The following is a 26,016-nucleotide window of genomic DNA, read 5'->3' as shown; positions in this document are numbered from 1 at the left end:
CAAATATAGAAAACGAGGGGAAAGGGTGAAATGACTCGGGGCCATGATCCGACCTCGGGAGCGAGAGAGGGGCCGAAAGTGAGGGGCAGAGATAAGATCTGGAAATCACACGTCATGTCACCTGTGCAGTTATCATTCTGCTTTCACCCGGGTACTCGGTTACTCCTCTCCTACCACTCGACCACTGTTGTCATCTTCCTACTGATCACCACAAGAGTCAAGCGCTGGACCAACATGCACCCATCTCAACCCCTGTTCCCAGAGGCAGGACCATCGACAGATCATACCAGACCATCCCTCTTCGACTTGCTCGCTCAAGAACAGCTGCGAGACCTCTTCCATCCAGTCGTCAGATATATACTCTCGGTGAGTGATTCGGACCTCTCTACATCCGAGGTTGACTTGGTGTCTTGCTTATATCTGCGGCTGGCACAGTACTTTGCACAACGATACCCGAGGTACTTGTTGCGCGTGTTGAATCGCCACGAGGAATTCTTCGCGGCTCTCCTTCTGCTGCTCGAGCGACATCACCTGAAACGGCATAGTGAGTCTGTTTCACCTTCGGGGAGATGGCAACGCTGAGCTGACAGGCCTCACTCGATATTGATCAGACGCTTCGATATCAGAACATTTCTACGGTCTTCGTGCATCGCCTTCTAAGAGTCTCTCCACCCCTCGGCTGGACGCTATCGAACCAACTCGCCGGAGGGATCTGACGCGAAAGCAGAGATGGGGCCTGTTGCTTTTCCTCGTAGGACTACCGTATGTCAGAGTGCGAGCTCAAGACTACTACGAACGTCTGGGTGGAGGCAGAGAAGAGGACGAAGCCGTGGAGGACGACGCTCGCGGAACAGCGGTGACTCGGGTGAGCGCGTGGTGAAATTTGACAATGGGATGCTGTTGACACATTTTGCTCGTGATCAGCCTCAAAGAGCTTTCAAGTTGTTGTACCCGTATATCAATCTTGGAGTCGATCTCACATTTCTAGGATATGATATCGCGTATCTGTTCGAGAAGACAGATAGCTATAGACCTTGGCACAGATGGCTTGGACTGAGGGTTACCCGCCGAGGACCAGATGACGAGGTGAGCTGATTGGGACTGTTTGTTAAGCGTGAATGACGTCTTTCAGCTGATACGTTGACGATGGGACGTAGGACCTCACTTCCGACTCGTCCCTCCTCTCGAGACTACCTCCGCTACTTCCTCCCCTGCTCCTTCTTCTCAAGCTTTCTCAGTGGTGGTACTCGCCCTCATCTCCACGTGCCTTCTCTGCACTCACTTCGACTCAAAACACCATTGCAGCGACTCACGCTTCGATTCTCCCTCCAAGACCCTTACCGATCCTACCAGACTCAGGACTCTTACCTCCTACTCCACCACAAACCCCACTCGCCGATGTAAAGATCACATCTCCAGCAGAAGTGATTCAGACGAGGGAGTATGAGATTGGTATTGAGGGATATGGGCGTTGCCCGCTGTGCAAGAGGAAATGGCAGAATCCGGCAGTGTTGCCGAGTGGATGGGTGGTCTGCTGGAGATGTGGTTGGGATGCGGTAGAAGGAGAAGATGAGGAAGGCGACGAGCAAAACGATGACGCTGCAGGCGACGAGATAGGTGGCGAGAGTGGATCAATGAAGGCTACGAAAGCAGAGAATAACTCAAGTCGGAGAAAGGGCAGATGTCCAATCACGGGTGTGGTCGTCGGTCCAGGCGAATTGAGAAGAGTGTTGGTGTAGTCTGACATGTTTATTTGTAAGTCTGGGCTATTTGTGCATCATCATCTTCCTTCCAGATGTGACACGGTCGCTGACTTGAGTCCAGATTGTAATGTCGCGAACACCATACATGCATCAGGACATGACATTGTTGCGTCACTACAACGTAGGTAACCCAAACCAACAGTCCGCCAGGAGGATTCCAGTACAATCAAACCTAGCCTTAATCCACACTGCAACACTCAAACGAACAGGGAGGCCTAGAGCTTTACACAGCTCACGAGCGGATGACTTGAAGCGGGAAGCGACCACCTACTCAAAATCCGATTGAAAGGCGGTGTTGACGATCTTGGATCGGCGGAAGGAGATCTGCACATCTCGATCAGTGCCATTCTGATCGCTCTCAAATCGAGAATATCACCACACCAGCCAGGCCAGTATCGAGGCCATGGAGGGTGAGGTGACGTCAGAGTGACAACTTACCTTCCAGTCTTCACCTTCAGTGTCGAAGAAGGTGAGTCTGATGAACTCGAACTGCAGGTTGGAAGAAATATGAGCTGGATCCAGGAGAACCGAGTGATGGATGGATGCGTAGGTCGAAAGGAACGAGCGGCTGGGACGATTGAAGAGATACTAGATAGGTGAACGGCCAGGACACTCACACGATCATCGTCCCTCATGGCATGAAGCAAGTCTTCGGCATGATGAGTGGTCAAGGTGAGGTCTCGACCGTTAAGACGGACGTTTCCGCCGGACCAGAGATCGATGAGGGAGTGTGGCTTGATGAGCGAAAAGTCAGCTCCGAGCGTCAGAGAGTCAGGTTTGTTTGAGATCAAATCGAGCAAGACGGTAGACAGAGGAAATGGGAACACAGACATTACTGGGATGATGGATGGAATATGGTGGTGGTGCTCAACGAAGGCGATGAGATGGAACAGGACTTGAAGCTGAGCTACACGCATACTCACCTCTTGACTGGCAAGTTTCTCGATCATGTCGTCTGCCGACCTCGAATACGTCGTCGTCGTCGAGCTCGCCGTGGTGAAAGACCAAGCGGATTGAGCGGAAGAAGTGGAATATGAACGATTGTGTTTGGAGATATAGTGATGGGTCAAAGAGGGGATCTGGTCGTCCGAGGTAGAGAGGACAGTGAGGGGTGGGAGCGTCGGTCGGGATGGGATGAATGACATCGTGGCTGTGAGAGGTGAAGACAGGGCAGACTGTTGTGATACGTGATTTGAAGGAAATGCTGTATGAAGGGGTCAATAGTATCGCAAAGTCTAATGCGAAAAGATTGTCACGAAGATACCGCCAGGTATAAACTGAGTTGAGAACAGATCAGATACAGCGGCGAGAGAGAGACCATCTTCCGCATCTCGTCGCTATTTATGCCTTTGACGATCACCTCCATCATCAGAGCCAAAAGTCAAGAGTCGAAGAAGGAAGCCCGACCATATCGGCTCGTCATCACTCCTGCTCCGCCCCATACGACTCGGAAAGCCCCATGATCTAAAAACCCCAGATGACCCCGTTCCTTGCTCGATGATCGGCTGAAAGGTGTGGCTTGGCTTGACTTGTATGTAGAATGGAGATGTCACGAAAGAGCAAGTATCAAAGAACGCGTTATGGATCGGGTGAGATCCGAATGTTAGGATACTGGGAAGGAGGAAGGGGAAGCGGAAGGATCGGTGGTGTGGATCTGCTACGAGGCAATATCACATGTCAAGACAAATGGGGAGGCGGCGTTATAGAAATCTGCCAGTCTGGTCGATTGTGTATGTCCTGCGTCCTGCACGAAAGATGCTCCGAACCGCTTGGTGTCGTGAGGACAAGGCCGTGGTCTGAAACGCAAGGAGCAAAAAACGATGGCCGAAGAAATCTCCGATCGGAGTCGGCAGTGATGTTTGAGGGTCTAAGGATTTCTTCTTTGACTTCTATACTATCTGACTGATCAGTGTGAGTGAAATCAAGTGTCCTCGCCGGGCTGGACTCAGTGGGCAAATGACTGCTGAAATCGCTTTCATTCGCAATCTTAAAGCTCGGAAAGGACAGCTCTGTATGGGGTGGCGTTCGTGTGGCCGATCCAGCCGGAGTCATGTCCAGGGTCGTGGTGCCAGACTCGAATCGCGGATGAGTGGATGGACGGCTCAGCTGCAAAGGGCAAGCAGGGTCTCAGATGAGAGAACGCTATGTTCAGTGCACCTAGTCAAAGAACATGCGAGTTGTGCAACACTGCCGTGTGACAGATATATCTCTTTGCTCACGTATTCTACTCTATTCTTCCTGCTCCATCGCGTATCATACCTTGCCACCTTGCCAATATGTCTCTCTGATGCCTTTCGCTTCACTTTGCCCCTCCGTTCCCTCTCTGGCACTCGTCATGTGTTTGTTTACTTTGGCACCCATCCAGGACCAGCAAGTTCGTAAGTCTTGGCCTCCTCAGCCGTCAGCAGTGGGAAATCATTTTCGAACACAGTGAGCTGCTCTTTCAATCTGTATTCCTTGTTTGACGTGCTGCAAAGCGATTAAATCCAGTAAATTAGCTTTGCTACAAATATCAAAAGACTCGAGTGTGCAGCTGGAACTCACGTCACGGCGGCAATGCCGGTACTGCGAAGCCAATCGAGGATGGTTTGACCGACTGTCACTTCTTTGCCGTATCGCTTTGACAATTGTTCAGCAATTGTGGCCCCGACTTTATCAGCGGGACCTCCAGGCGTCCTGGTGATGGGCTGAAGGATGATCAGCGTGAGTGGAGATATGAGTGGTCACATGAGCACTCACCGTCAAAGAGGAGTATGCCTCGGTGACAATCCCGTGTTTCTGCGAAAGAGCCAAGAGAGGGCCATTCTCCACGGCGTTGTATGCGTGATATCGGATTTGGTTGACAGCGCTGAAATGGCGAGAGTTAGTTCACACACAAAAGTACAGCGATTGAGACGATGCTAAGACGCGGATTTGACGAGGCAAAGGGAAAGGGTGTACGACTATTGTAGGACGACTTCTTTAAGATCAGACCCTCACTCACGGCTTGATCTCAGCAATGTCGAGAAGCTCCTTCAACTGATCATGATCGTAGTTGCTGACGCCGATACTCTTTACTTTCTTGTCTTTCTTGAGTTTTTCGAAAGATCTCCACACTTTGGCGATACCACCTCCATTGTCGGCGGCTCTGGGGAAATGGATAAGGTAGAGGTCGAGGTAGTCTACGCCGAGCTGCGAGGGTAGGCAGGCATCAGCCGTCTGGATGTATGATCCTATCGATCACTCGGACCAGAGAAAGCTGGTCACTGAGCACACTCTGCCGAGTATCTCATACAAGGCGGTGGGAAGTGGAGATGTTGAAGATCGATTCCGCTAGAACTCACTTCAGAGATAGTCTGGTGGAACTCATCTTCCACAGACGTCCCATTGAGAGCATCATATTTGCTCGTGATGTAAAGACTCCCCCTCTCCACCGGAGTCTTCGTCAGAGCGGCACCTACGCTCTTCTCATTGCCATAGACCCGAGAACAATCGATGTGCAGATAATCATTCTCGATGGCGAGGAGGACCGAGTCTGTAGCTTCTTTCCCGAAGAGTGCGGATCCTGTCCCGAAAGCAGGTGATGGGAGTGTATTTCCCTATGCATTGCCGAGTGATTGTCAGTGTGTGGTCCAATGCTCTTATCGCAGGATCGTGGAACGAACAAGGAAGAGTGGGTAAAGACTCACATCGTTGAGCTTGAACAGCTGGTGTCCGGGATAATTGGGAGCAGTGGATGTCATGCTGAGCTGGGAAGAGGCTGAGAGTAACCCGACGAGTACTTTTGGGATCCACATGGTGTTCTGGAAGCGTGTGGGAGAGGGATGAGGACGGGATGCAAAAGAGGAAAAGGGAGTTGTGCGGTCGATGATTCCATTACGATGGTAGTAACCTGATTATTCACTTTTCGGTGGAATCCGATCTTTCAGGACTCAACCCATGCGAGCGTGATTCATGGACGATGACTTAATCTTTGCCTCATTTGGACGTGCATGCATGGCCTGAACAGTGGACTCCTAGCATGTCGGACGGGCTTGACCGACAAGGCTCATCACTCATAGTCTCCAGATCTGTGCAAGAACAGCCGGCCAGCAACTGCGGATGCATACTGATCTGTTCTCTATAACCGTTCTGGTAGATTATCCTAAAACAAGACCCCCTTGACCTGCTCAATCTCCGACACCTTGATGTTCCTGATCAAGAAGACGAAACCAAGTGCCAAAGCCATGATTGCCGTACCCGCGATCAACATCCTACTTTGAGCCTCCGCATATGCCCACATGATAGCCTCTCTGGTCGGATCTCCGATGGGATAACTGAGCTGAACGTCCAGACTGTCGTAAATGGTTTCCCAATCGGCCAGAGACTCTGCTGGCAGCAGCCTCTGCAACGCCCCAGGCAGAGTATGGGTCCAGATAGCACCAGAAATCGAGTTACCGACTGCTCCTCCGGCGTTACCGAACAGACCGAGTAAGGCGAGGACGGCAGCTGCATCGTTGTGTGAGGAAGCGGCGAGGACAGAAACTTGTTGACAGATGATCATGGTGGCCCCACCGAATGCCATGAAGATCTGACACATGATGATGTAGCCAAGATTCATGTGAGGTTTCCTGAAGTAGATCATCAAGCCGACACCCAACATGTACAGGGGTATAGCGGCGATGAATAACCATCGGAAGTAACCGGTTTTCTTGATGAGAAGCCCAACGACAAGCAACCATATTCCGGACACGACGTCGAAGATGCTGCTGATATAACCGGCAACAGAGATGGAGACGCCGTAGTTGACCATGAGGAAACTGCTGAAATACGAGTTCCAGCAGTAGTAGGCGATCTGGTAGACAAAGTCACAGAGACATGCTCCGAGAACGGTTCGAGAAGTGAGAAGATTGTAAGGGAGAAAAGGTCGAGGTGAGAGATATCGCTCGACAAAGCCAAAGGTAACGAGAAGGATGAAACCGATGACCAGCATGGCAATGATGTGAGCGGAACGCCACTGGTCGGCAGCAGATGCGGCGATGGAGAATGGGAGGAGGAAAAGGACCAGTCCGCCAGCAATCAGAAAGACTCCCAGGACTGGGGCAAGTACATTGGACATCAGCATTGACATTTCGTCTTCGTAGAAGCCGCCTGGGACTTACCATCGAACTCGAGAGTGTAGTGGACTAATGACTGCCATGGTGTACGATCACTCTTTCGCTTGACCAAGAGACCTCGTTTCTTCGCCAATCTCATGTTATACTGCAGGAGCACGAAAAGCGGGAGAGCGACGACGGGCAAAACGATCGAGAATGTCCCGAAAGCCCAACGCCAGTTGTTCTCGTAGAAACCTTCCGAGGCTTTGGAGCCAGCGAAAGCGGTGATGATGTATGGAGAAGAGGTGAAGGCATAAGCCAAACCTCGGTCGCGAAGCGACGAAGTGTCGGCAGTTATGACGTCGATACAGAAGATCATTCCCGTGAAACCAACAGAATAGAACACCTGACGGCGACCCAAGACATTTGATCAGTCGCTGACAATGTTGCTTTGTTCGACTCAAACCACTCACTTGGGATGCACAGTAGGTCTCAATGTTGGTACAGACAGCACTCAGGATCAATCCGATCGTAGCGATACTAGCCATGACAGCAAATCCGATTGATCGATCCCACAGGTTGAGGATCTTGGCGATAGGCATGTATGCCGCCGCGCTCATGACGCTCGAGACGATTGAGATCACAGGGATGAGAGAATGCGACTCGAAGCCGCTGACTACGAAAGCTGTCAAGTTGGAAGTGATAGATGATTGGAAAGCGTTGACAAAGTAAAGAAGGAACATGCTGGCAAGAGCAAGTTGTCGACAGCATAAGCCTTGATTCCTCGTAAACGCATCCAATGATGTATCACTTACAAGAGGTAGGCAATGGTTAATGAGGTCTTGGTCCAGGTAAGGGTCAGAGCCTCGGCATTTTGGACACCGGCTTGAGCGTTCTCATCGATCATCTGTTCAGGTCGATTGCCCGTTCCGCTGTGCGAAGTATTTTCACCCAGCTCAGGCTGGGTTGAGATGCCGTCCTTCAAGTCGCTCGACTTCGCATCCCTGTCATCGACCCCACTGCCAACTTTGCCCTCTTCGTCGAAAGCCGTCCGACCGATTGCAGGAGAGTCGGAGTATCCTAGTTCTTGATGCGACATGACTGTCGATTATCTTCTTATGATCGTGATCGTGAAAGGAGAGAGAACCGAATGGTAGCCAATGGGTGGGAAAAGATGAACCGTCGTAGACCATTATAGCCCGATCGTCACCGAGGACAGCGTGCCAAATTCGGTCCTCTCTTTCCGTGTCAGATGAAAACTTTTCGGGACCGGATCCCTCTTGCCTCTGCTCTAATCTGATAAACTTATCCTGCAGGTCGGTGTATCGGGCAGGGTAGTGTCCTGTGATCCGCGATACCAAAGGGGAAGAGAGCGAGCCATAGCGTGAGCACCCCAATGGTCCTGGTCGTTAGTTTCGGCCGGTTGAGGCTGCGTTATGCTTGTCCAAGCGCCCGGGGTGAGTGTAGCGAAGGGAACCTGAACATGGCCATCGAGACTTGATTCAGCGACGCGGGTCGTCTTTCAGGCACTTTGGTGCCCGCCTGCATCGTGTGCGGAGACTCACAGGAGTAGTCACATGACCTCGCTTGGAGCATCGCATCGTTGCCCGAGCATCTGCATCCGTGTAAGGCAGACAGAGCACGAAATGAGGACGGTAACGAACATGTCAAACATATACGGAATGGTGGCGTCTAAATCAGGGTCGGAACGCTGCTTGGCAGACTGATTTTCCTAATCAGATATCGAAATCTCGGCCGAAGCCCGCTTTGTAATTGTCAGAGTCGTTGTGCTAGCCATCCTTCCGGATGACTTCTGAGATTACAAATACATTAAATGCTGAAGGACGTCCAATTGGGACGCGGTGCGTTTTCTAGCCGCATGCAGTGGTGCCTGGTAGACAAGACATGGCATAAAAAGAGGCTTATCAAGGAGAAAAACCATGACCTGGATTTGAAGCAAAGCTTATCAATGTGGCACTGCCTCTCGTAAGACACTTTGGGACAATCCCGGAACGCCGAGCCGCATCAAGTTACTCATATTCTCTTCCCCAACACCCTCATCTCTTCTGTTCTCTGCTCATCCTCATTCATCTCTATATCCCTCTATCTTGCTCAATATCGCTTGTATCGTCTCAAACTCTTCGCCATCATCTTTCCCGTGACCTGTTTGCATAGTGTACTATCAGCCATTGTCCTACAATCAACAGAAATGGAGCTGCAGAATTTTGGCTCTTGCTTTCCTTCTTCCTCCTCCCCTGTCACGATGGTCAATGTGGCCTCAGTCAATGAGCCCTATCACACAACAAGACAGCACAATGTGGAGATAACAAGGATAACGGGGATAACAGGGATGACAAGGATAACCAGGATGACAAGGATAACAAGGAACTTGACACGGATATCTAGAAGGGCTTGTACCAGTTCTATATAGACTGAGGTACCACAGTGATATTGTTGAACGATGAGCAAGGTACTAGGTATGACTTTCAATTGAGAAATCACTAAGGAAAGACTAGAACAAGGAGAACCAAGACAATGTATATACATCTCCACTAAACCCATCCACCACAATGTGTAGAACATTGATCAACTTCCTCCTGTTCCCATTGTTCATCTGTACCCAATCTAACACCCTTTCCCTCGGGCTTCAGCGACTATATCAACTTGTGCTTGAAGATATTTAGAGGATTGGATGTAATGATGCATTATTTGTGGGTGTGTCACGGAGCTACACCGACCAACAGGTATGTCCGTTGTTCAGCTCACAAGGCAAATGATAATAGCCTACTATCGATGACGAGCTCTTGATCTGGGACAAGATACGCGATGTTGGCAGGACTTGGGTTAAATTGTGTTCTAACTTGAGGGTTCACTGATGAGAACAGCCAAGTACGTGTTGGTTGATGTATCAAGGTCAATCAAGATCATAATATTCAAAGGTACTATGATAGGACACAAATCTAGAATCGACGGGGAAATCCTTTCTTCTTCTACTACGTTCATGTATATATCCCTTTCTTCGCACAAGTTCGCCAAAGCTTGCATGTGTAACGACATATTCGCCGGATGTAGAAAGAAACCTTGAGTGGCTGAACAATTTGTGTATTTACCGTATGCAGTGAATAGGATGAATAGGATTGATAAGTTTACCGAGGTATCGGTATCTCCTCTGATAAATGCTGTTTGTTCCGAATGTTTGTCAAACTTCTGGGGACTTTGTCGGGAGTTGACCTTACTGGTCTACGATCGTGACAGGGTGTGGCAGAATGGCCGTCATGACATGCTCACAGTTGGTGGTTAAAGTTGTTGTGAAGTTGTTACAGTCCATCTAGTGTCCAATCAGGATAAAACATGCTATTTGACATCCAAAATTAAATAGAGACCATGTACCTTCATCACTGTAACATCTGCTCTGGAGACACTGAAACAGTAGCTAATGCTCTCCTTGTTCTCTTCCCATGAACTCCTCGAACTCCTCGATTCAAGAGACTTTGTGGGGCAGTACTCCATATGATGTCCTTGACAGGAATAGACAGACCACAGCCAGCAACACAACAGTTTGTATGGCTGTCCTGAGTGCCTTGTAAGAAAGTATGAACCCCCATTTCTGTTGTTGGATGGTTATCCTGATAATCAGCGGAATTCACCCTCAAGTTTTTGTTCTGTTCCATCAAATAGACTCACTGTTTATACAGGGTACTGACATTGCATAGTACACAGTGTCACACTGCTCAGAGCATCGATAGTATGCTTGACAAGATTTATGGGAACAGAACGTGTGTTGGGACTTGTTGTTCGAAACAAACGATCTGCCATTCAGTGAGTGTTGTCCATCCTCAGAGTAGTGACAGCTTGGTATAGATTCTGAATATTTGAGCTGTTTTTTTTTTCTTCTGCTTGTGGATACTGGTTGGAACCGCTCAAGCAGTTTTGTTGCATTTTGGTTAAAAAAGGGCCTGAGAATGTCAGTGCTGGGAAGAGCTCGGGACTTCAATACCACACTACTGATACTGGCAGTAGTTGGAGTTTTGTGACTTGATTGTAGGGATGGCCCTGAGTCAGCATTGCTCATGTCAGAGAGCGCAGCAGGTAGAGATAGCTTTGTATTGGGAAGAGCCTGATGACGCTTGACATCTTGTGGCTGCTCAGGTAGACCAAGAGCTTTTGTGTCAAAGGTCCATATGAGCGACTTTGAAGGAATAATCAGGGAACAATCTGAATTGGTGCACTGAGTATAATCGCTCCCGGGTCTTTGCCTGAAATGTGTCACGATGGTCAATGTGGCCTCAGTCAATGAGCCCTATCACACAACGAGACAGTATACTATGAGGAAACGACGATAACGAGGATAACGAGGATAACGAGGATAGCGAGGATGGCGAGGAACTTGACGCGGATATCTAGAAGGGCTCGTAGCAGTTCTAGATAGACTGAGGTACCACAGTGATATCGTTGAACGATGAGCAAGGTACTAGGTATGACTTTCAATCGAGAAATCGCTAGAGAAAGACTAGAACAACGAGAACTAAGACCATGTACCTATATATCTCCACTGATCCATCCGCCAGGATGCGTAGAACATCGATCAACTTCCTCCTGTTTCTATCGTTCACCTGCAGCCCCCTTTAACTCGGTCTTCGGCGAGTATATCGAGTTGTGCTCGAAGATATCGAAGAAGTCGAAGATATCAAGAGGGTTTACGTAATAATGGCTTATTCGTGGTCGTGGCGGAATGGCCGTCATGACACTCTGCCCCCCCTTATGATCGAGCTCCGGCGAGATGAGAATAGAGAGAACAGTGAGGGTAAGTCGGTAGGATATGGGGGACCACGCAAGGACAAGGAGAATTTCGACGAATGCGCACGGGCACAAGAAGCGACAGTGTATACCGAAAGGAGGGGGAACCGCCGGTACTAGAAACGGGAAATTCAACAGCATCGTACCACACAGGTGAAGACTCAAGAGCGTAACTCAACTTTCAAGGCAGTAGCTTTTCATCTCTCACCTCAATACCATTGTCAACCCCCACAACATTCAAGATCCATCCCGAAATGCCTCGCTCAAACAACACTTCCAGGCGTAAGTCGAGAAGCACGCCATACGCGGTGTGTGGCAGATGCTGACAGAACGACAGGAACAAACATGAGAATCCGAGCTGCCAGTGGACAGTTGAGCGTAATGGGACGGCGAGGTGAGTGCCGAGCCCCTGTATCGATAGCAGCGAGCGAAAGCGCGAGCAGGACGAGGTAGAGCGCCGATGGGCAGTCGAAAACGAAGCAATAATCGACGCGAAAGAACAGAGGGTCAAGAAAAGCGAGATAATGATATGCTGACGTTAGCCGATAGGAGCGGTTCAGGCGGTCCTAGACGCCGAAGACCTCGATATCAGTGTCGACTTCGATGACGAGGCGACGAACGGACGTCGTGAGCGAGAGGAAAACCACGGTGAGCTGTCCAGACCCTAATCATGAAAGAAAATGGTACTCAGCGACGCTGACGCCATACCAGGCGGACGGTTCACAGAGATGCCTCCATCTCCCGAACCACGAACCCCTGCTCCTGTGGCTAGGGCGAGACCTCGCCCCCGCCTTAGCCCCAGGATCACCTACTCTCCTATCATCCCCCGACCCCAGAGGTCGTTGTCGACGCCAAGCGTTCGACCGGGGATCCTCCGACTCGACATTCCCGGCCGCGAAACCCAGTTTCGCGCTACAGCACCCCCCCGACGACCTCGTACGTACCAGTACAATATCCCAAGATGTAAGCAATGAACCCAATTGAGACGTGCGGAACTTAGCGCTGATTAGCGAGAACAGCCCGATCACCATCACCGGCGAGGGAGACCATCGCTACCCCCCAACGACTACTTCTCCTTCCTCCTCCTCCAATCGCAGCAACTCCTTCTCCTACACCAACCGTACCGACTCCACTCGCCCCGGAGGAAACTACATCTCGATCCCGCCGTAGTTCAAGCCTATCCTCTCCTCCAGACGACATCCCACGAGAAAGGGACGAATGGATGCCCAGTAACATGGACATCCCGTCAGAGATGGATCTTGACTACTATCAAAGGTCCGAAAGAGGTCCAGAGGACGATGGTGACGAGGATGACCGGGACGAGGATGTTATTCGAGACCCAGACGACTGGAACATGGAGAACGAGAATGGTGAGCACCGTAGTGAATCAATTCTAGACACTCAGCTGATAGAATTGTAGACCCCGACGGCTCCGAAGGTGATGAAGACGCCCCCTGGAGAAAGGCAGCGCCTGAAACCCCACCTCCTCACGGGCATGATCTACCTCCTCGCCAGTCTCCGAAGACTCCCCATCGACGACCAGGAAGAGCTTCCTCAACTCCTGGCACACGATCGACACCCGGCAGACCACGAAAGCCGAAGAATACGGACAGGAGCGAGGATGTTATTCTTGTGAGCGATGTGATACCGATGCACGATCTCGCGAGAACTTAGCTAATTGTGAACGCAGAGGAATCATCCTAGTGCCGTCCCTCGACCTAAGCCCTGCGAGAGGTGCCGGAAAGGGAATTTCGTGTGTTTGGGTCCCCCAACACCGAATTCAAAGTGTTACACTTGCCTTTCCCAATCCTGCTCGCACAAGGCGAGCGCAGGGGAGGGTTACGAGGGCTACGATGAGGGTGAGCTATGGCTTCGCCTGATCCATCACATGGAGTTCGCCCGAAACACCGTCGGTCCAACCCGTCACTATGCCATCGTTGAGGCTCGTAGGATCACACGTCTCCTTGGCATTCCAATGAACGAGGTTACTGGTGAGTTTGATGGAGAGGGAGAACAAGGCCCGTCCAGCTCTTCTCAACTGTAGATATCTTCTTGAGTTGTACATATGGCCGTCTATGCATTTCGGTTACTGCGGTCCTAGAGAAAACATGTCATATTAGCAGAATCGTGGATTTAGTAATGGCTCTGAGCAGAGAGAGACAAAATGGACTCCGTTCAACGGAAGTCTCATGAGACCAGGAGAGATGCGAAACAAGGCAAACTGAAAGCAGGATATCGAAGAAAAAGACCATTACACGGGTATCTCGAGGGTATAAAGAGAGAAGCGAGAACAAGAGTACGTTACCGACTCAGGTCTCTAGGCGAAGGCTTGTCAGGGTTCGCACGGTGGAACTCTTCCACCGATTCCTGGGCACCTTCCAAGTTACTAACAGGCTCCCAAGATACCGCGTCCTCGGTATTTTCATATCCTAGCCACTCCACTTGATATTCTAGACGTCGTCGCCGAATTCTTGAGTCGATAATTCGACTGATCTCGAAGTTTTCGCCCAACTCGTCCACTTCTACCGGGCCAGGTGGATCGTAGGACTGTCCGGGAAGGAGTGGAGGCGTAAACGAACGTAAAAGGATAACATGGAAGACGTCATGAATTCTCATGCTGCTAGGAAGGTTCAGACGGTAAGCATGCTCGCCAACGACTTCCGTTACCTCATAGGGACCAGCCCATTTGACATCTAACTTCTTCATAGGTCGTTTGGTCGTCACATTCCTAAGGTTTAGCATCACCTTGTCTCCAACCTTGTACTTAACCTCTTCCCTTCGCTTCCCGTTGTAATATCGTGCGTAATCCTCGTTGGCCAGCTCGATATTTCGCTGGCATAGTTCATGAACTTCAGACATTGACTTGATCTTCTCGACCACTGGGGCGAGAGAAGAAACATCATCATGAATGATGTCTTCAATCCATCGAGGGGAAAATCCGTAATTGGCGAAGAAGGGTGACATCTTGATCGCTGAATGAACCGAATTGTTGTATGAAAACGATGCACGAGCCAAGAGTGATGACCAATTATCCTGTTTGTACGAGGCGAAGATACGCAGGTACTGTTCAAGTACCTGATTCACTCTCTCTGTCTGCCCATCCGTCTGTGGATGCCAAGCAGTAGACAACGACACCTTGATTCCAAGAGACTTACAGACCCCAGACCACACACGACTTGTAAACTTCGACCCCCGATCTGAAACAATACTCGTTGGCAACCCATGGTGAGAGAAAACATGGTCGATAACCAGGTCGGCGCAGCCCAAGGCCGTAAGAGTTGTAGTAGTCGGAATGAATATTGCCCACTTTGTGAGTCGATCGACGACAACCAAAATCGAGTTGAAACCTTGGGACTTAGGTAATTCCTCGACAAAATCCATTGAAATCGAAGACCATGGAGCATCGGCAACCTCGAGAGACTGGAGATAACCTTGCGGTTTCTGTCGAACCGGTTTATTTCGCTGGCAGGTAACACAGCCTTTGATATACAGCTCGACATCCCTGCGTAATCCAAGCCAGCAGTACTTCCGTTGCACTAATTCAACGGTTTTACTCACTCCCTGGTGTCCTGCCATCACACTATCATGATGCGCTTTGAGAACTATGGTGCGAAAATTCTTGTGGTCCGGTATGTATATCTTGCCATCCAGAGTGAGCAAGCCTTGTTCGTTAAACTCGAAGGTCGCTGAGTCGGGAAAACCCATTCGTCTGGCAAGATTCCGCAATAATCGAGGTTCTGGAGAGTCGCAGGGATCTTCTACGGTATCGGGGCCAGCAAGAGTTCGTGACAAGATCTCTCTCACTGTATCTAAATCCGAATCCTCTACCAACCCTTCCTTGATCCCATCAACGTCCATCTTGTCGTCGTCTGTAGAGGTTGACTCCTCATCGCCGTCGTCTTGGTCCTCCACCGTCGAAGGGACAAGCGCACGCAAGGGACTATCGTAAGATTCGGGAAGTAGCGAGGATTGATCAAGACTCGGTAGCGCCTGCACGAAGTCCTGTTCTAAATCGGCTCCCGCAGGAACATAATCTGCTCGTCTTGATAAGGCGTCTGGAAAGGTTGCCTTGGACCCAGGTCGATATACTATCTTGAACGAGAACCCGGAGAGAAGGTCGACCCATCGTGCTTGACGAGAGTTAAGCTGTCGAGGTTCCATCCAGTATGTCAGATTGAGGTGATCCGTTACTACCGTCGAGAAGACTTGAAGTAATAGATGTCGCTTTCTCTTGAATGCCATGACTATTGCTAAGAACTCCTTTTCAGTGACGGTGTAGTTCAATTCCGCCCCTCTGAAGGATCCAGATTCCATGGCAACTGGATGCTCTAGCGCTGTCGTAGGATCTATCTGGGAAATAACGAATCCCCAGCCGAAATGCGAAGCGTCCGTCTGTATGAGGGTCTCGGCTAAAGGGTTGAAGTGGGCAAGAACTGGAGCTGTGGACATCGTGCGTTTGAGGAGATCGAAGGCTCGTTGCTGGAGAGTCGTCCACTGGAAAGGAATGTTCTTGCCAGTCAACGCATGTAACGGCTTGGCAATTCTAGAGAAGTCCTTGACAAAACGTCGATAATAGCTCGCAAGTCCAAGGAAACGTCGACATTCTCGAAGAGTTTTGGTACCGGGAAGTCCACCACTCCTTGAACATACGAAGCGTCTGCCCCAATACCGTTTGCCGAGATCATGAAACCGAGGAACTTGACTTCGGTCTTCTCAAACTCGCATTTGGCAGCATTCAAGAAGAGTTTCGCTTTGCGGAGTCGTTCGAAAACTATTCTTGTTAGTCGACGCAACTCGTCCAAGGTCACAGCGTGAACTATGATATCGTCAATGTATACTATTACGCCTTTTCCCAATAGATCGGCGAAGATCTCGTTGAGAAAGTGCTGATACACAGCTGGAGCATTACGAAGCCCATCTCGCACCACCAGCGATTCAAACATTCCGAATTGAGTCCTGAAGGCTGTGTACTTCTCGTAGCCTTCTGCCACTCGTAGTAGTTGATAGGCGCTGGGAAGGTCGAATTTGCTAAAATACCTAGACCGAGAGAGATCAAGAGTAACTTGGCTGATAAGAGGAAGTGGGTAGGCGTCGGGGACCGTAGCTGCATTTAGCTTTCTGTAGTCCACCACCATTCTATACTTTCCGTCCTTTTTCGGGACAAAGAAGGTAGGAGAACCGTATGGGGAGTTACTCGGTCGAATTCTTCCAGCAGCTCGTTCCCTATCAAGAGTTTCCCGTAGAGCTCCAACTTGATCAGGACTGAGCTCGTAAAGAGGAGCTGGGGTAAGCTTAGCCTCCGGCTTGAGTTGGATCTTTAGATCATACTCTCTTACAGGTGCAAGAGTCTCCTTACCAGAACGAGGATGAAATATGTCAAGGAATTCATGGAACTCAGCTGGAACCACCTTCATTACCTCGACACGTTCCTCTTCAGTGAACTCCATAGGTTCACAGAAACTTGGAAGAAGCTTGAAATCGTCCGGTACCTTGATATCTTCAGAAGCAATGGCGCAAAGTCGCGTTGATTCCGGAGGACTAACCCCTGCTATAGGACTAGGTACCCATTTACTCGGTGAAGAGACAGGAATGTAGTTAGGATACGTGGCTGCATCCTTCCTAGTTTTGAAATTCGTCAAAGGTCGATACTTTGACCGCCATTTCGGGAACATCGAGGATTTAGAGACGGCTTTCGATAGACCGGAAGGAGTTTTTGACGAACTCGAAACTTCCGATATCTCGTTGGTAGACATTGGGGCTTGAACCTTTGTCGAACTTGTTACCAACCTTATGGGCCCTTCGATAGCTGGCAATGTCGAAGACGAGGACGAGGGCTTGGACGAGGGCGAGGACGAAGGCAAGGACGAGGGCGAGGACGAGGGCGAGGACGAGGACGAGGGCGAGGACGAGGACAAGGACGAGGGCGAGGACGAGGACAAGGACGAGGGCGAGGACGAAGACAAGGACTTGGACGAGACGGTAACGGATTTGAGTGGTTCTTGTTCTGTATTCTCCCCTGGAGAGTTCAGAATATTAACCATTCGTCGTCCAAAATCTATTATGACATGATTTGCTTGTAACCAATCATATCCGAGAACAATATGTACTCCTGATAACTTGGTCACATCAAATCTGACTTGACCCGAGTATTCTCCTATCTGAACAGTATCTTCAAGATACTTTGTAATGGGACCGGCGGAACTTGGTTGGCCATCGAAGAGGGTGATCTGTCGAGGTTCGTCATATGATACAGTCGCCAAATGCCATTCCTCTATGACGGTACTATCGATGTAGTTCAAACCAGCTCCACTGTCGAGGAGAATGGTCACCATTTGACTTCGAATTCCGCTAAGATGTCCAGTGACAACGGCTTGGGGTTTCTGTAACTCGATGGAATGTTCGATAGACGATCTAGGAATACCGAGAGGCAGCGAAGGGACGGGTATATTTGAGGAAGATGCTTTGCTGGTATCGAAACTAACGGAATCGAGAATGGAAGGAGATGACTCGGGACGAGAGGAATTAATGGTGGATGCTTGTAGGGGTAACATATCTCTATTTCTAACGGGTATCTTTGAGTCCTGTACTATTGCAGAGAGGTTAGCTAACTCAGAACGATGTACCTCTCCTGCTCCATCGTCCCTCAAGCTTTTGGGTCTGCAGGTGCAGTTCCCGTAGCCTGAGGGAGACGATTGTAATATCCCCCCCTACATTCCATAGCAATGTGACCAGGCTGACCACAACGCCTACAGAGTCCTTCCGCCATTCGACGATCAAGTTCCTCCTGCGGAAGTCTAGTCCCAGGAGTAATATTCGTAGAACTCGACGTGGGACCTGGGGTAGAACTAGAAGTTCTCGACGGATTCGTTGAGGAAGGAATGGGAGTCAACGAGGATGGAGATGGTGACTTAGCGCTATCCCCTTTCTTTTCCTTGCTTTCCTTGCTAACAACCTTCTTCTCTTCATTCTTCTTCTCAGTCTCTCGAGTCCGTAAACGGTTGTCGAGTTGAACCACAAAGGCTGATAACTCGTTCAAGGTAAGGAAGTCCTTTCCATGTCGAGCTATCTCATCCTTCATCTGACTGGATAGTCCGTCTATAGCCCTCTCAATGATTGGCTCCTGATCCTTCCATCCCAAGACTCCAACATATCGTCTTACTTGAGCGAAGTACTCTGCCGCGGTGCTGGTCTGTCGTAGTTCCTTGAAGGCTGCTCGAGCCGTAGCCTTCTCGTCAGGATCTCCAAAGTTGGCCTTCAAGTATTTGATAAAGTTGCGATACGTTTGGAGTTCTTCTGGGATAGGATCCATCTTCATCAAAGGGCGGACTGCATCCCGAGCGTCTCCGCCCAAGTAGCTATACGTGAACGATACCTTGATGTCTTCGGTAGGAAATCGAGATGGTTGAAGCTTGATTGCCAAGTCACATTGGTCGATGAAGCCTTCGAGTTTACTCGGTTTGTTGCCATAGAACTTCTCTGGATCGGCAGGTTTAGGCTCCTTGAACGAGGACGAGGGAGACTCAGAACTGCGACCATGAGTGCCTCTACCCAACAGAGCTTGCGACACCATTCGATTGCTATCCGCCATATTCGCGAGAACTTGAGCCAGGAGGGTGTTGGAATCAACGCCTGCATGATGGTGTCGAGATCGTCCAGAATGACTAGTCCCGTGGCTTCTTCCACCTGATCCATGAACAGAAGCCAACCCCTGAACTTGGGAAGCAGCAGGACGAGAACGGGGGCGTGGCTGAGAACGAAAAGAGAGATGGGATGCTGGACGAGAGCCAGTTTGAGATCGTCGAAGACCTCTTGGTCTAGCCAGTGTTTGACCACCTTCATTTCCGGAAAGTTCGTCATCTCCATCATCAGCTCCAGCTTCTCCATCATTCTGTGGCGTAGTTTCATCTCCCAGATGCGGCGGAAGATCCGGATGAAATTGTTCGAGGTGATTGTCAGGTGCTAAGGCAGAGCCCGCACGGGTGTTGACCATTGTCGGTAGTATAAGAGGTTTTATGTTGAATGACGAGTAGAGGATCGAGGATATGAATTTTCGTTCGAACTATCCGAACAAGAGAGCGAGAACAGGGGGAACGAGGATGTGTGATAGGTAAGAGCGATTTTCGATACTGTCACGATGGTCAATGTGGCCTCAGTCAATGAGCCCTATCACACAACGAGACAGTATACTATGAGGAAACGACGATAACGAGGATAACGAGGATAACGAGGATAGCGAGGATGGCGAGGAACTTGACGCGGATATCTAGAAGGGCTCGTAGCAGTTCTAGATAGACTGAGGTACCACAGTGATATCGTTGAACGATGAGCAAGGTACTAGGTATGACTTTCAATCGAGAAATCGCTAGAGAAAGACTAGAACAACGAGAACTAAGACCATGTACCTATATATCTCCACTGATCCATCCGCCAGGATGCGTAGAACATCGATCAACTTCCTCCTGTTTCTATCGTTCACCTGCAGCCCCCTTTAACTCGGTCTTCGGCGAGTATATCGAGTTGTGCTCGAAGATATCGAAGAAGTCGAAGATATCAAGAGGGTTTACGTAATAATGGCTTATTCGTGGTCGTGGCGGAATGGCCGTCATGACAAAATGGTGCCCTGAGACATCTGATGTCTTTGATCAGCTTGGATACCAGAGATGAAGAGATATATCTTTGTTGATGTATTCACCCTTGTACTCACATTTGGTGGTTAAGCATGGCAACCTAAGCGCAAAGTATACTGTATCATCCTGGCAAGTCATACGGAGTTTAGCTCCACAAGAAGTTGAGCATGCAATACAGGGTCTTCTGGAGCTTGCATGGACAACTCCATTGAGCTGGTGCCCATGATCTGCAAACCGCGGACAGGTATCTGACCGCATAGTAGGTTTGTATTGTGTTAACTTTATGAACATGTCCTTCTTCAATAGGCCACCCAGGGTTGGATCTTGTGACCTGTACAAGAGATGGACATTTGCCCTTTCAATTGGTTCACGGACACGTACCAAGCTGTCCAACTTTATACAGGGAAACCCTGCCTCCGTTTTCACATCACCCTGGTCTGAATTGTCACAGCTCTCTTGTTGTCCAGAGACAGGTTTCAGTGTTTGCTGACCTTTTCTATGAGGTGATGCTTGGTTGGTTGCCACATATATGGTGTCTTCATCCCTGCAACGATGTTTAAGACTAAGATCCTGGTCTGTGGTTTGATTTGACATTTCTTTGGGCTGTATGAAGGGTTTCTGATGTGTGAGCGCTGTGGCAGATGCCAACTTGCTTGATAAAGGTGCAATGTCATCCAAAAGTGTTGCATGGTGCTGGTCATTTACAGAATTTGTCACACAATTTTCATTTGGCCAGAAGGAATCTCTCTGTGTAGAGTCAAGTGTGTTGCTTTGATGCCAGGAAGTATGATTTGATGTAAGAGAAAAAAATGATGGGCTGTTTGCTGGCTCTGTAGACAAAAATGGTTCTTTGATGTTGGAACTGGAGGCCATGATAATCTTGTCTTGGTGTGACTTGTTCCTTTCATTCTGATGATCTGCCCAACCCATATTGACATCAGGATGTGTCATGCCTGGTGAGCCATGATTGCTTTGAGGCTGAACAATGTCTGAATTCCAGTGAGCAGACATACCCCATGACCTGCTTGGGAACTCAGACCTGAAGATTTGGTCTGAAGAATTAGCAACCAGACCAGTATTGACTGAGTTGACATTGGCTCCAAGATAGGACAGATTGGACACATCAAAGGGGTCTGGATGAGCTGGTGATGGGTGACTTGGCCTAGGTGCCAGATGTGAATGCTGTTGCTCAGGTGCAGGATGTGAACACTGCTGCTCAGCCTCCAGCATGTCTAGATACTGTGCAGGGTCATAAAACTGATTGAGCCTCCAGTGACTTGGTTCTTGTTTTGGATTTTTGCTAGGGTTGGCCCATGCCATATCGGACTCAGTCATTGCCTGGTCTTGAAATGCTTCATGGTGGTTGTCTGAGTATTGCTGATACCAGGACATCTTTGGTTGAATGTGGGTGTCCAGATCTGATTGATTCTTGATGATGAGAAGAGTTCTCAAACTCCAAAGCTCAGGCTATACAGAAATGCGTCTGTCTGATCAATAGACAACAAGAATTTACATGACTTGTCCAGTAGTAATAGCAGATCTGGCAGGCCTTCATCTAGACAGCAAGGAATCCTTCATGTCATCTCTAGTGGACATATTGGAAGATCTGACAGTGTAACAGAAGGCCAGAAGGCATCAGGACACTTCAGCACCCCAAATACTGCAAAGGCTTCCTGAGGGTAGCATTTGCAAGTGGAAGGCCTGTCACAAAGCCTCCAAGCAAAAACATGGAGAGAAGGCTATCAGGAAGCCCAAGGAAGATGATGTTTTTGTTCAGAATCTCACAGTCTAGATCTATGGCCGCAAAACTGTCAAACAGAGGTTGCTGTATCTTCATTATACTTTTGACACTGGCATGGTGCATCAATACATAAGTCAAGGCATGCACCCATATCTGACCTTGGACAAGAGTGCATTGCATGGATTTCAACTCCTAGTCGACACCCTTCCGTGCTCAGCTCTCGATGTCAATACGGTAGCTTTGTCTTCCATCCATAGTCATTGGGGGTAAAGGACATTGAGCCATTATGGCTGTACTTATGGTTGCCATCATTGCCTATCTGGTGTATATATCCCTTTCTATGTCCAAATTTGCCAAACCTTGTATGTTTGGTGACATATTTGCCAGATGAGGAAAGAATTTTTTGATGGCTGAACAATTGATGGATTAGCTGTATGTGGTAAAAGGGAGTTGGCAAGTTGGACAACATTTTGGCTGTTCTGCCAATGAATGCAGTTTTGTACAATCTTCTGTTGAACTTCTGGGAACTTTGTTGTCACCTGGTAGCAAGGTTAATGACAATATGACCCAATCCTTTGGTATATTTCAGACAAGAACATTTGGCAGATTCAAACAGGCAGACATTGTGAAATATTGTGGCCATGAAACTGTTCAAGAAGGTGACACACTTGTGCTCACTGAGGTATTGTTGCCAGTTGACAAGCAAACAGGGAAACAGAGGGATCGAAATCATGCAGCCTATGCAGAGTTTACCAGGCTCTCAGGCGCATGTCCCATGACATTCCCAGAGCTTGCCAGAGAACAGATTGTGGTAGTTAAAGATTGCTCTGCTAAAGCAAAGTTGGGGTCTATGTTGAGTGACATGCGTCGCAGGCACAGAGGAGACTTTATTGCACCAGAAGCAGTCAAGGTAGAGATCTCTCTGCACATTGGGCCTGATGCACAAAGATAGGTCTTGGCATCTTTTCAGCTGACTGCAACACCAACAGCCAGTGTAGTGCATAAGAGTTGGGGGAAATTAGCTTGAGGAAGAACCTGGTTTTGTTATAGTCGAACAAGGCGTAGGCAAATACTGTCGTGAGAGGGTAGAGCGAGGCACAGACGATTACCATTGTAGGAGAATTGGGCAAGGCTTGGACAAATACGATCGTGGGAGAGATGGGCGAGGCTTGGACAAATACAATTGTGGGAAGGTAGAGTGAGGCTCTACTGCGTAGGATGCTTCGACCGAGACTTAGCTGATCGAAGGATAGATAGTTAGGGAGTTTCTTCTTCCCTTTAGTACTCTTAGTTGTAGTTAGTCTAGCCGTAGCTGCCTGTAGATTAGTATATGAATTGATCCCACTACCAAGTCAACCGAAGTACCCAGTTACCTCTTAGGAATTTCTTTACGAAAGCTCTGCCTAGTATAGGGTCTAACGAGAACCGGGCGACTCCCCTCCTCCGCTAAATCTTGGTAGTACTACGCGGAATCACCTTGGCGGAAGTGATATTATATCTACACAGAGGAGTACTACACCGGTCTTCCTGTTCTTATATCCATTTCCTCTCTTTTGTAGTGACTCGCTTTGATGCATTTCATCCTGATATCTGTATCTTCCATCCTGGTTCATGCCTGATTTGAGCCAGTACATTGTTTGTTTGCTTTTGGAGTTTGTGATGACTAGACATGCTACAAGTGGACATGTTGGTCAATCTGTTCAGAACAGTTCTGTATCGTCCACAAAAGTGTAGTAGACTTTGCTCTTGGCAGACTTTGGACCCAAGCAAGCCTATGGTGACTCAATGCAATGAGCACTTTTGCATGCCCCTGACACGAAATGCACTGTGCTGTGACAAGACTCGATCAGTACATTGCTTCAAACAAACCCCCACGTAGCTATGCGGCATCCGGGATCCTGACTAAAAATCACCATCATGCAGAAGTCATCCCACACTCGGCGCATAATTATGTCGGACCGGAATTTCCGATGTGAACCGTTTTTGCAGGTCAGTAACCGGGGCGTCGTCGATTCCACTGTTCACTTTTCGCATCTCTGGCTCTGGACTCGATCCTTCATGTATATAACCAGGTCCTCACATCGACTGATCGCTCCCATCTGTCGACAACGACACTCACTGATCTCCACTACCTCACCCACAATGTCGCCTTTACCTCTCACCCTAGGTTGTACCGTCCCTCTCTCGTCCGAATCACAAGAAAAGCTCAAATCGACCTTCTCGTCATTCATCTACAAGCCCGCTTCCTCAGAAGAAGACTTCACATCTGACGAACTATCTTCCATCGAGCTCTTCTTCACGGGGAACACCGGACCGCCTATCAAGTCTCTCAATCAGGTTCCTAAGCTGAAACATGTACAACTCGCTTCTGCAGGTGCGGATAAGGCGATTCAGAATCCTGCAATGCAAGACTATGTCAAACTTGTCAAAGAAGGAGGAGGGGAGAAGAGAGAGTTGACACTGAGTACGGCGAGTGGAACTCATGTGCTCAGTATTCCGAACTATGCTGTTGGAATGGTCATTTGTCTGTTACACCAATTACCGAGGCAGATCATAGCTGCAAGAGTGAGTTCAGGTGGGGAGTGTAACGAGATCATGAGCTAATGTGGGACGTTCCTGCCCAGAACGAGAAAAGATGGTTGTCGGAAAAAGAAGCGGATCTACAAGGTGAAACGTATTATGCTCGATCGACCTTCAACCGAACCGCCGGGTTACTGGTGAGCTCATCCTCAGATCGGGACCGTCGATTTGTCTCGCATCACTAACGCGCTCCGCCCGTAGGGATACGGTGCTCTTGGTCGTGAGACCGCTCGACTGCTCAAAGCTCACGGTATGCGAGTTATCGCCGCAAACACATCAGGTAAAGCTACCCCGCAGGATGGGTATATTATCCCTGGAACAGGGGACAAAGATGGTGCGTCTATTTCGTCTCTACACCATCTTCACCACTCAACCTTCCTATCCCATCGTTATCGCTTCACGATGGAAACGGGTCGTCACGTCGACATTCAGACTAGCTTTTGCAATACTGATCCATGTCAGTTAGGCTCCATCCCCGAGGAATACTTCACGACCAAAGATCCCATATCTGTCGAAAAGTTCCTCAATCAGTGCGATGTCCTTGTGGCAAGTATGCCCAATACCCCCGCCACGAAAGAGTTCCTCAACAAAGATAGACTAGGTACGTAAACTTCCAGTGAATCGTCGGAGGCTGCCTACGACGAGAGTTACGGTCCACTTCAAGAGCCTTAAGCTGACATTCAGATTACGGAATTCCAGCACTGTTGCCTAAACACGCGGTCATCGTAAATGTCGGGAGAGGCAACCTCATACCGTCTGGTGAGTGACACTCAATCTCACGTTCGCCATCTCAATGAGTCGTGTTCTCTTCGGGCAATCGAAATGCAAATTCTCTGCGTCCCACATCCCGTCCGCAAGCCACAGCATAGCTGACCATTGATTCCCAGACGATCTCATCGCCGCACTCGACGCGCCTGACGGTCTCTTCGGTGCTGCTCTCGATGTGACCGACCCCGAACCTTTGCCGGACGACCACCCGCTTTACTCTCACCCAAAGGTCATCATCACTCCTCATACGTCGGGAAATACCGAGGGAGAGATGGACATTGCGGCTGATATCGCCGTGGAGAATGGGAAGAGGTTGAGTGAGGGTAAAGCTGTTCTGAACGGGGTCGAGTTCGAGCGCGGATATTGAAAGCATCATTGACAAGGGGGCAAAAGGGGCCAGATTTGTAAATGGATTAGAAATGGGCACGATGAAAATGTAATTATTAGAAATCATTGAGTTCAATTTGTACTGCCTCGATTTGATTCCGCTTGAGGTTTATCGTTCACGCGATTTTCCTTTTGCTCGTCAAACCGTCGAGAATGCTATGATCAACCCTTTTTCTTGATATCTACCACAACACCATAAGACAAGTACGATTGGGCTCCAAGCACGAACCACTGGATCTCGAGCACAACGTATAAACCGAGAGCCCTGCGAGTTTCCATCTATAAGGACCGCCCACTAC

The 26,016-nt window shown here is 49.2% G+C and overlaps 5 protein-coding genes across 5 annotated transcripts; 2 read left to right on the top strand and 3 right to left on the bottom strand.

Moving 5' to 3' along the window:
• Nucleotides 1-234: 234 nt before the first annotated feature.
• IAR55_005174 (uncharacterized protein) lies at nucleotides 235-1,739 on the top strand (the record flags this gene model as incomplete). The annotated part of the gene is made up of 5 exons (XM_066948267.1): nucleotides 235-366; nucleotides 436-544; nucleotides 612-865; nucleotides 925-1,086; nucleotides 1,158-1,739. The coding sequence occupies 5 exons, from the start codon at nucleotides 235-237 to the stop codon at nucleotides 1,737-1,739; spliced, it is 1,239 nt and encodes a 412-aa protein (XP_066801726.1).
• Nucleotides 1,740-2,030: 291 nt separating this feature from the next.
• Nucleotides 2,031-2,908, bottom strand: IAR55_005173 (uncharacterized protein; the record flags this gene model as incomplete). The annotated part of the gene is made up of 4 exons (XM_066948266.1): nucleotides 2,031-2,087; nucleotides 2,202-2,252; nucleotides 2,381-2,497; nucleotides 2,687-2,908. 4 exons carry the CDS (start codon nucleotides 2,906-2,908, stop codon nucleotides 2,031-2,033), a joined length of 447 nt encoding a protein of 148 aa, XP_066801725.1.
• A 1,200-nt stretch (nucleotides 2,909-4,108) lies between these two features.
• On the bottom strand, nucleotides 4,109-5,485 carry IAR55_005172 (uncharacterized protein; the record flags this gene model as incomplete). Its single annotated transcript, XM_066948265.1, has 6 exons — nucleotides 4,109-4,232; nucleotides 4,308-4,450; nucleotides 4,503-4,611; nucleotides 4,747-4,934; nucleotides 5,087-5,341; nucleotides 5,432-5,485. The coding sequence occupies 6 exons, from the start codon at nucleotides 5,483-5,485 to the stop codon at nucleotides 4,109-4,111; spliced, it is 873 nt and encodes a 290-aa protein (XP_066801724.1).
• Nucleotides 5,486-5,886: 401 nt separating this feature from the next.
• Nucleotides 5,887-7,916, bottom strand: IAR55_005171 (uncharacterized protein; the record flags this gene model as incomplete). Its single annotated transcript, XM_066948264.1, has 4 exons — nucleotides 5,887-6,818; nucleotides 6,884-7,223; nucleotides 7,291-7,561; nucleotides 7,633-7,916. The coding sequence occupies 4 exons, from the start codon at nucleotides 7,914-7,916 to the stop codon at nucleotides 5,887-5,889; spliced, it is 1,827 nt and encodes a 608-aa protein (XP_066801723.1).
• A 16,208-nt stretch (nucleotides 7,917-24,124) lies between these two features.
• Nucleotides 24,125-25,697, top strand: IAR55_005170 (uncharacterized protein; the record flags this gene model as incomplete). Its single annotated transcript, XM_066948263.1, has 6 exons — nucleotides 24,125-24,547; nucleotides 24,607-24,699; nucleotides 24,764-24,896; nucleotides 25,029-25,163; nucleotides 25,262-25,321; nucleotides 25,450-25,697. 6 exons carry the CDS (start codon nucleotides 24,125-24,127, stop codon nucleotides 25,695-25,697), a joined length of 1,092 nt encoding a protein of 363 aa, XP_066801722.1.
• Nucleotides 25,698-26,016: the final 319 nt, after the last annotated feature.

The sequence above is a fragment of the Kwoniella newhampshirensis genome, chromosome 9, assembly GCF_039105145.1.
Source record: "Kwoniella newhampshirensis strain CBS 13917 chromosome 9, whole genome shotgun sequence".
In the NCBI taxonomy this organism is placed as follows: domain Eukaryota; kingdom Fungi; phylum Basidiomycota; class Tremellomycetes; order Tremellales; family Cryptococcaceae; genus Kwoniella; species Kwoniella newhampshirensis.
This window is presented reverse-complemented; position numbering and strand designations above follow the sequence as displayed.